Raw genomic sequence first — 10,237 nt, forward strand, 5'->3', positions numbered from 1 at the left:
CTGGGACTCTAATCACGTATGTAAGACCACTTGCTATTATTCCTCAGGTCACTCAGGCTCTGTGCTCATTGTCAGTCATTTTTTCCTCTTGTGCTTCGTTTGGATAGACTGTTTTGCTTTCTTCCAATTCCCTGTTCTTTTCAGCTGCAGCGTCTAATCTGTGTAATCCACTCCAGTAATATTTTCAGATGTTGTATATTTCACCTTTGGAAGTTCCATTCAGTTCTTTTTTATAGCTTCCATTTCTCTCTATGATATGTTCATGTTTTTCTTTATGTCCTTCAGCGTAGTGAATCCATCTATAATAGTTGTTTAATGTCCTTGTCTGTTAATTCTGTCATCTCTGTCAGTTCTGGGTCTGTTTCAATTGAGTGATTTTTCTCTTGGTTATGAGTCACAGTTTCCTGCACCTTTGTGTATGTGGTAATTCTTTTTTGGATGACAGACATTGTGAATTTTATGTTGTTTACATTGTTGAATGTATTACTTGAAAGAGTCTTGGGCTTTTTCTGGCAGGCAGTTAAGTTACTCGTGGATTACTTTGATCCTTTCCAGGCCTGTTTCTAGGCTCTTTTGGAGCAGGTCTAGCATGGCCTTTATTCTAGGGCTAACTTAACTCTATTTCTAGCATGTTGTCCTTTTGGGTCCCTACTGAATGTCTCAGGTATTCAGTGAGATCTCTCTGCTCTGGTTAGAGGGAGCTCAAAAGATTCCCAGCCCTGTGTGAGCCCTGGGATTGTTCTGTCTGTGAAAGCTGTTCCTGTCCAGTCTCTTGGAGTTTCACCCTTTGCATACACGGATTGATACTCAGCCAAAGACTCAGGGGGACCCCATGCAGATTTCTGGAACCGTCTCTCTGTGTGCAGCTCCCTCCTCTTGGGTACTCTGTACCAGAGATCTAGGCCTCCCTGATCTCTGATTTCCATCTCTGCAGCTCAGTGAGATTGCCAGACTGTTTGGGTTTTCCTTCCTGGCGTTGCAGTCTGTGAATTAAATCCAGCCGGCCAGCCTGGGCGATGATCAAGCTCACCTCGTTTGTTTCTCTTTTCTCAGGGCTCACAGTCTTGTGACGTTTCTTGTCCTATGTCTTTAAATAGTTTACTATATTCTGTGCAGTTTCCCAGTTCACAGTGGGAGGGTATGTCCAGACCATCTTATTCTCTTGTATCTGGAAGTGGAAGTCTCTAGAAGCAATATTTAAACCCAGGGAGTCTAGCTCCAGAATCCATGCTCCCAGCCTCTCCACTAGTCAGCAGTCTCTGAGCCTTCCAGATGCCGGGGTCACTGAGGGGGGCACCACCAATGGGATGCAGGGCCACAGGGACAGGGTGGCAGGGGTGGCTCCCACCTGTAGCTCACCCCTCCCACCCCTCAGGTGGGCCTTTACCTTGATCATCATCTCCTCCTACACGGCCAACCTGGCCGCCTTCCTCACCGTGCAGCGCATGGAGGTGCCTGTGGAGTCAGCTGACGACCTGGCAGACCAGACCAACATTGAGTACGGCACCATCCACGCTGGCTCCACCATGACCTTCTTCCAGGTGGGGCTTCCGGAGCCACCTAGGCTCGGTGTTGGGATCCCCACCATGCATAGCAGCTCAGGGTGGGGTTGGCCCTGGGTCAGAGGGACTGATTGTCATGCCAGTCAGAGAGGCCGGGTAGCAGAAGACATGCTCATACTCTCTCAGGGGCTGCTGCTGTCTGGCTGGGGAAACTGGGCTTTCACTCAGGGAATGGGGGAAAGGAGGCAGATGTGGGATCTAACGTCACATCAGTGTTGGACAGGCCAAATGAGGTCACGGAAGCTGCTAGAAGGGTCAGGCCTGGGAAAATGGGCCAGCAGAGAGGAGAGGAAGGCTCTTCAAGATGAAAGGGGCTTGTCCCTGTGTGTTTTGGGGTGGTGGGAAGGAAACGAAAGGAAAGCAAGCCTGCTGAGGAGATTTGGGTGAGACTGCAGAGGCCTCGAATGCCAGGATAGGGCTGAGATTGGACCCTGTAAGTGGGAGGGTGGGAATGGTTAGTGAGCAGAGGGGTGACCTGTTTGTTTGTTTGTTTGTTTTTTTGTGAGGACGATCAGCCCTGAGCTAACATCCGTGCTAATCCTCCTCTTTTTGCTGAGGAAGACCGACTCTGAGCTAACATCTATTGCCAATCCTCCTCCTTTTTTCCCCCCAAAGCCCCAGTAGATAGTTGTGTGTCATAGTTGCACATCCTTCTAGTTGCTGTATGTGGGACGCGGCCTCAGCATGGCCAGAGAAGCGGTGCGTCGGTGCGCGCGCGGGATCTGAACCCGGGCCGCCAGTAGCGGATCGTGCACACTTAACCGCTAAGCCACGGGGCCGGCCCAAGGGGTGACCCATTTAGAGCTGCAAGTTCCCCTTGGGGAGTTGGGAGTTAGACAAGTGGTCTAGAGGAGGCTGGAGCTGGGCCGTTGGCTGAGTGGTAAAGGAGAGGAAGAGGGGGTGAACTTCCAGGTTGAGGGGTTGTTGAGCCACGGGGAGGGGCCTGTGGGGCACCTAGAAAGAGCAGTGTCTGGACCTCAGATCAAAGAGGGAGAGGCAGGTGCGGGAGGGCGTGTGTTGGGAGTAGTGGCAGGTGTGTCATCCCCAGCCTGGCCTCCTCACACCTCCCCCTCCGGGCTGTGGCTGGGGTGGGGTGGGGCGTTTCCCAGAAGGTTCCCACAGAGCCTGTAGGAAGTAAGCTGTTCTACTTGTCATGGACGCTGGTCTCCCTGAACCAGGCTGCACCTGGGTAGATTTGGGGTTGAGCATCTGCTCCCAGCTTCTGTGAGTAAGGCCTGGGGGTGCTGGGAAGACGAGGATGGTGTCAGGCTGAGCCAAGCCCAGGGGTAGAAGAGAGAAGAAGGGTTGAAAAATAGACCATGGCCCTTCTTCCCAAGCCTTCGGTCCTCAGGTCCTTGTTGGGCTGATGGGTATGAAGACAACTTGAACCTGGCCTTGAGCAGTCTGTCTTGTCTCTCTCCTGTCTTTGGCTCTCTCTGTCTTCCTCTGGTCTCGCTCGCTCTCTCTGGTTAAGGGAGATTTCCTGGCAGGCAGGGGACAGGGCTCAGGGGAGAGGCAGGGAGTGGAAAGACCCTCTCCTGACTTTTCCTTGTGCCCCCTCTGCCCAGAATTCACGGTATCAGACGTACCAGCGTATGTGGAACTACATGCAGTCAAAGCAGCCCAGTGTGTTCGTCAAGAGCACAGAGGAGGGCATCGCCCGTGTCCTCAACTCCCGCTACGCCTTCCTGCTTGAGTCCACCATGAATGAGTACCACCGGCGCCTCAACTGCAACCTCACCCAGATCGGGGGCCTCCTCGACACCAAGGGCTACGGCATCGGCATGCCGCTGGGTATGGCACAGCAGGGCTGGGGAATAGATTAGGGGTCTGGGTATCTGGAACTAAGCTGTCTGAGCAGGCCCAGGACTAGGCCAGGCCCTCCCTAAGGCAGGCTGGGTGTATTGTATGTGGCCTCCTGGCAAGTGTGTGTGGCCTCAGGCAAGTGACGTCGCCTTCCTGAGCCTCTGCTCCCTCAACCTGCAAAAACAGGCCTAGGAGCAATCAGTTCCAGTCCTGCAGGGCTGTTGGGAGAACCCAGTGAGACTGTGCAGAACTCAGTTACACGTGGGCCATGAGGCTCGCCGCCTCCTCCCATTGGCTCAAGGGCCCTTTGAGGGTGAGAACCTGGTTTTATTTACTTCATATTCTCTGCACCAAACTCACAGCCTGGCTCAGAGCAGGTGCTCAGAAAATGGATGATGGATGTTAGATAGAGGGAAGGGAGGGAGAGAGGGTGGGTGGAAGGAAGGAAGGGTGGATGGATCTGCCAGGGAGACTCCATCTCCCTGGATGTGCTTTTCCTTTTCCAGGGCTCAATGCTGGAAACTCACCACCAATTTTGTCACCAAATTTTGGCATTTAAAACCATCTATGTGCTGATGACTGCTGTCTTAGTTATCTATTACCGTATAACAAATTACCCCAAATCATACAGCTTTGTAGTAGAGTCGGTGCTGTGCCAGGGAAGCAGTGTGGCCTGGTGCTGTGGGGGACAGGCTCTGGAGTCATACGACCTGGATGTAGACCCCAGCTTCCTCCCTGACTCAGCGCATGACCTTAGGAAGAGTGTCACCTGCCTCTTGCAGATAGTGGGGGTGGTCATACCTGTGCACAGGACGACTGGGAGACTTGAATAGATTTCTGTAAGCCCAGTATCTGGCACACAGGAGGTGCCCGATAAATACTAACCACCCCACGCGTCCGTATCCCTGGTTCTGGCCCTTGGTAGATGCTCAGGAAGTATCACAGTGAATGAAGAAATGAGTACAGGATAGGGTGTGTCAAGGGGCTGTTTGGGGCCCAAGGATGGTTTAAGGGGAGGGTCTGAGGGTGGAGAGGAGAAAAGTGGTCCTGGGTTGGGGCCATGCTGAGGAGAAGTGTGGCTGGGGTTCGTTCATTCAGAGATGTGTCTGATGCCCTACTGTGTGCCAGGCACTGCGCTAGACACTGGGATACCACAGTAGGGAGCTGCCAAGCCCCTGCTCTCCTATCTTCTAATAAGGTACAGACAGCAAACAGACAATGAACACGTAGCTTTATAGTGTGATATCAGGAGGTGACGACTGCTCTGCAGGAGATTAAAGGGAAGAGACTCAAAGGGAGCCTGGTGCCATTTTAAATAAAGTTAGTCAGAGAAGACGCCCTGAGGAGGCACCATGTGAGCAGAGCCCTGAGTGAAGTGTGGGAAAGAACATTCCAGGCAGAGGCAAAGAGCCTAAGGTGGGATTACGCCTGGTGGATTCAAGGAACAGCCAGGAGGCCATTGTGGCTGGAGCTGTGAGCCGCAGTGGGCAGCGGGAGCCCCAGGTGGCAGGGCCAGTGAATGTAGGATCTTGTTGGCCGAGGGAAGGACATTGTTCTAGCTGCAACTGGAAGCCACTGGAGAATTTTAAGCATGAGAGAGGCGTGATTTATGACTATGTTTTTGAAGTTGTCCCTCTGGCTGGGTGAGGGGTAAGGGGAGGCCATGGGGGGAGGGGGGCGTTGGTGACAAATGTGACACGAGGTGTAATGGGGGCTTGGCCTAGGGTGGTTGCAGGGGAGGTGGCGAGCAGTCAGACTTGAAGGTGGACAGGGAAGACCCTGGGGATGTGGCAGAGGTAGGAGGAGAGGCCGTGGTGAGGGAGCAGTTGGAGTTTGAGTGGGCAAAGCTCCAGAGCCCCGATGGCTGGTCCACCCCCTCGTATGCCTGGTCCAGGCTCCCCGTTCCGGGATGAGATCACGCTGGCCATCCTGCAGCTTCAGGAGAACAACCGGCTGGAGATCCTGAAGCGCAAGTGGTGGGAGGGGAGCCGGTGCCCCAAGGAGGAGGACCATCGAGCTAAAGGTCAGCCACCCCACACGCTGTGCTCTTCCCAAAGACTCCTCGAAGCCCCCATGCCCACACAGCCCTGACCACGTGGCTCTCCCTCTCGACCCCAGGTTTGGGCATGGAGAACATCGGCGGCATTTTTGTCGTGCTCATCTGTGGCCTCATCATTGCTGTCTTCGTGGCAGTCATGGAATTCATATGGTCCACGCGGAGGTCGGCAGAGTCTGAAGAGGTGAGGAGGTTGGCCAATGGTGTGTGGGGGAGAAGTGGGATCCCAGGGGTGGAGGGGCATGAAGACTGTGGCATTGGGAGGGGAGAGAGAATCCACAGGCGTGAGGGAGGGCAGAGGGGGAATGAGGACAGGGCAGAGACGAAGGTGCAGGGGAAAGGAGTGAGAAGGGGCCCAGAGAGAAGAATGTGGGGAGAGGTGGAGGTGGCAAAGCAAGAAGAAATAAGAGGAGAGACAGAGGCAGGAGAATGCAGCTGAATGTGACCCGAAGGAAACAGACTTGCTGACCCTTCTCACGTCTCACGCTGTGTTGAGGATCCGTGCTGCCCAGCGACATTCCTACATTTCCCAACCCATTCATGCCCCCGTGCTCCTAGACGGTTCCCACCTTCCCTTCTCTCACCAGCCCTCAGCCCCTCCTCACTTTTGGCTGATGACCTTGCCTCTACTCCCCTGAGAAAGCAGACGAGTCAGGGAGAGCGTGCAAAGCCCCACAGCCACATCCAGCCACCCGCCTGCTTTTTCCACTCGCCTGGCTAGGTTAGTTACTCCAAATGAACGTCCACACTCCTAGCTAAGGTGCCCTCCCCTGTGCCCCGTCTCCTCTCTCGCCTCCCCAAAGACATCCCTCAGCAGTTCTCTCCTTCCCTCCTGCATCATCAGTTTCCCCCTCTTTATTGGATCAAGGCCAGCAGCATACAAACGTGCTGTCATTTCTCCCATCTTCAAGAAACCCTCTCTTGACCCCACTTCCCCTTTCAGCCACCACCCGTTTCTCCCCTTCCCTGACAGCCTTGAAAGAGTTGTGTCCCCCTGCTGTTTCCAGTTTCTCTCCTCTCATTCATACTTGGACACTCTCCAATCCAGCTTCTGTCCCACCTCTCCACTGAGGCCAGTCTTGTCACCAGTGACCCCACATCTGAAATCCAGTGCCCAGGCTCAGGCCTCATCACATGTGAGGTAGCAATAGGCTTCAGCATGCTGATCACTCTCCTCAAAACCCTTCTTCCCGGCTTGCACCTCATTTCCTCCGACATCTCTGTTGTTGGGGGCCTCTCGGGCTTGGTCCTTGGACTACTGCTCTTCTCTTTCTCCACTCCCTGTGATCCCATCCAGCCAGATGGTTTGTGAGACATCCATATGCTGATGACTCCTGTAGTAGTTATCTTTTGCCACATAACAACAAATTATCCCCAAACTTAGCAGCTTAACTTTTACAAGTTTACACTTTCTTTGGGTCAGGAAGCTGGGAGCAGCTTAGCTGGGTGGTTCTGGCTGCCCAGGGTCTCTGGTGAGGTCACAGTCATGATGTTGGCTGAAGGCTCACCTGGGGCTGGAGGATCCACTTCCAAGATGGCTCACTGTCTCAAAATGTACCTGTGGGATTTTAATTTATGGAGGTGACACAGAGAGGCCAATGCCATTGAAAGAAGATTTTTATTACTTACATTTTTCCAAGAGGGGGCATGCCACACTGTGCAGGGCGACAGGGGAAGCACATGTTTGTTCAGAAGGCAGAAGCAGGAGCAAGAGAAAGCCTAGGCCAGACTTTATTGGGGTTTCTACAGGAAAGGCAAGGCAGTGCAGCTTCAGAGTGGCTAGTTTGGATAATGTGGCGGGCTCTGGGCTAGTAGGGTGGTGTCTAGTTGTCTGGTACCTGCCTTCGGTTGATTTAGGGCAGAGAAAATACTGAGTTTGTGTGTGAATTGGATAAAGGGAGTGGTTGGGGGTATAGAGTCCTCCAGGAATTGGTTGGTTTGTATATGAAAGGTAGGCACCTAGCCCTTCCCTACCCCTAAGAATTGTCTAGCTCTGGGAGGGGCAGTCTTTCCCTGGCCAGCAAGATTTTTAAGATGTCAAAACTGGGCCGGCCCCGTGGCTTAGCGGTTAAGTGCGCGTGCTCCGCTACTGGCGGCCCGGGTTCGGATCCCGGGTGCGCACCGATGCACCGCTTGTCCGGCCATGCTGAGGCCGCGTCCCACATACAGCAGCTAGAAGGATGTGCAACTATGACATACAGCTATCTACTGGGGCTTTGGGGGAAAAAAAAAAAAAGGAGGAAGATTGGCAATAGATGTTAGCTCAGAGCCGGTCTTCCTCACAAAAAGAGGAGGATTAGCATGGATGTTAGCTCAGGGCTGATCTTCCTCACAAAAAAAAAAAAAAAGATGTCAAAACTTCCTAAGGTAGAAAAAATAAAGAACATGATTAATACACTCAGTCACATGGCAGTTGGCAGGAGGCCTCAGTTCCTCGCACAGGCACCTCTCCACAGGGCTGCTTGAGCGTCCTCACGCCATGGCAGCTGGCGGTCCCCAGAGCAAATGATCCAAGAGAGAGCCAGGCAGAAGCCAAAATAGCTGACCTAGCTGTATTCTGTTGGTCATACAGCAACGCTGATACAAAGGCAGAGGGGATTACACAAGGGCGGGAACACCGGTGGGGTGGGATCCTGGGGCTGCCTACCATAGCCCCCAAATGTCTATCCCTCACAGGGACCTCTCCCTGAACCAAGGGTTTGTAAATTCAGCTCCATGCTCAACATCTCCACGTTGGATGTCTGACAGGTAGCGCACATAACGTCGCGTGTCCAGCATGGAGTTCTGCCCACCCACCAGGCAATGCCATCATTCCCGTTACTCAGGTGAAAATATGTGGAGTTACCCTTCACTCCTCCCTCTCTTTCACACCTTGTATCTGATCTCTCAGCAAATCCTGTTGGCTCCACCTTCAAAATACACCCAGTATCCATCTCCTCCTCACCTCCTTAGCCACCACCACTCTGGTCCAGCCACCACCATCTCCTGCCTGGTTATAGTAGCAGCTTCCTCAGTGGGCTTCCTGCTCCTGCCCTCGGCCTCCCTACGGTCCCTTCTTAGCACAGCACCAGAGTGACCCTGTCGAAGCACAGCAGTCCTCTGCTTACAACTCGCCAGTGGCTCCCATCTGACTCAGAATAAAAGCCACATCCTTACAGTGGCCTCTGGCCTTACATGTATGGCCCCCATTGCTTCTGTGACCTCATCTCTCTCCCCCCTGTACACCCCCTTCCAGCCCCCGACCTGCTCTTGGTCCCTTCAACCGGCCATGCCTGCTCCCACCTCAGCACCTTTGTCCTGCTGAGTTATCTGCCTGCTCTCCCAGCTCCACGTGGCTCTCCCAGCTCCACGTGGCTCTCCCAGCACTGCCTTTCAGGTCCTCTTCTCAGTGAGTCTCCCTTAACTGTCCTCTCTCAAAATTCAGCATCACTCCCCATCCACACTCCTCACCTCTCTTGCTGATTTTATTTTTCTCCAGAGCACTCACTACCACCTGATATACATTTACATTTATACTCTGATGACCTACATTTCTTGTCTCTGCATACTGGAATGTGCAGAGGGCACATTCTCCAGGAGGGCAGGGACTGCTGTTTTCTTCGCTGTATCCCCAGTGCCCAGAGCAGTGCCTGGCACACAGTAGGCACTCAGTAAATACGTCTAGTAATAGTGACTGCATGAAAAAGAGGCAGAAGTATGAGGGAAGGACTAGAGGCAGTTAGACAGTTTAGAGTGAAAAGACAAGAGGAAAGAGAGTCGCCCAGGTAGGAGGTGAGGGCAGGTTCAGGAAGAAACCAGAAGAAGCAAGGGCACAGAGTAGAGAAGTGGTGGAGAGAGAGAAGAATTGAGAGGTGGAGAGGTGAGGCAGGAATCACGAGGATGAAGGAATTGAGGGAATTGGGTGGGAAGTGTGGAGAGGGAAGAAGGAAGAGAGGAGATGAAAGGGCCTGCAGGGAAGAAGGAGGTGAAGGAAGGAGGTGGGGCGGGAAGAGCGGAGGGGGTGCAGAGACAGAGGGGAAGAGAGTGGCTGTGGGGAGGAGCTGGGGGAGGCGGGGAGGGGAGAGAGGCTGCGAAAGCCAGGGGAGGGGTCGGCGGCGAGGAGAGCGCCGGCGGTGACCACCACGCCCCGCGCCGCCCGCCCGCAGGTGTCGGTGTGCCAGGAGATGCTGCAGGAGCTGCGGCACGCGGTGTCCTGCCGCAAGACGTCGCGTTCCCGCCGGCGCCGGCGCCCGGGCGGCCCGAGTCGGGCCCTGCTGTCGCTGCGCGCCGTCCGCGAGATGCGCCTCAGCAACGGCAAGCTCTACTCGGCCGGCGCAGGCGGGGATGCGGGCGGCGCGCACGGGGGCCCCCAGCGCCTCCTGGACGACCCGGGGCCGCCCGGCGGGGCCCGGCCTCCGGCGCCCACCCCCTGCACCCACGTGCGCGTCTGCCAGGAGTGCCGGCGCATCCAGGCGCTGCGGGCCTCCGGGGCCGGCGCGCCCCCGCGTGGCCTGGGCGTCCCCGCCGAGGCCACCAGCCCGCCCCGGCCGCGGCCCGGCCCCTCCGGCCCCCGCGAGCTGGCCGAGCACGAGTGACCACGGGCGGGGCCGGGCGGGCGCCCGGACTGACCGCAGGGACGGGGCCCACCCCAGGTCCCGGCCGCCCCCGCTTCCCCAGCGGGCGAGGGACAGGACTTGTGCCCCGGCGCGCCGGACGCCGCGTTTTTGCTTTCGGTTCCCGGTGAAGTCCGAGGTCCGGCTCCGGAGCCTGCCTGCGGGCCCTAGTGTACTTGCCGGAGGGTGCCGCGGACGCCGCGCTCCGCTCCCGACTGCGG

The 10,237-nt window shown here is 55.4% G+C and overlaps 1 protein-coding gene across 5 annotated transcripts in view; it reads left to right on the forward strand.

Moving 5' to 3' along the window:
* Positions 1-10,237, forward strand: part of GRIK5 (glutamate ionotropic receptor kainate type subunit 5) — a 56,687-nt gene extending 46,450 nt beyond the window's left edge. For 4 of the 5 annotated variants that reach the window (XM_058529431.1, XM_058529435.1, XM_058529432.1 and 1 more), the window contains 5 exons: positions 1,376-1,541; positions 3,131-3,356; positions 5,263-5,391; positions 5,487-5,608; positions 9,570-10,237. In XM_058529431.1, coding sequence (XP_058385414.1) covers positions 1,376-1,541; positions 3,131-3,356; positions 5,263-5,391; positions 5,487-5,608; positions 9,570-9,998 — 1,072 coding nt within the window. In that variant the 3' untranslated portion in view covers positions 9,999-10,237. Of the gene's footprint in view, positions 1-1,375; positions 1,542-3,130; positions 3,357-5,262; positions 5,392-5,486; positions 5,609-8,100; positions 8,250-9,569 lie in introns of all 5 variants that reach the window. The other variant, XR_009216705.1, reaches the window with a different exon arrangement.

The sequence above is a fragment of the Diceros bicornis genome, chromosome 34, assembly GCF_020826845.1.
Source record: "Diceros bicornis minor isolate mBicDic1 chromosome 34, mDicBic1.mat.cur, whole genome shotgun sequence".
Classification (NCBI taxonomy): Eukaryota; Metazoa; Chordata; class Mammalia; order Perissodactyla; family Rhinocerotidae; genus Diceros; species Diceros bicornis.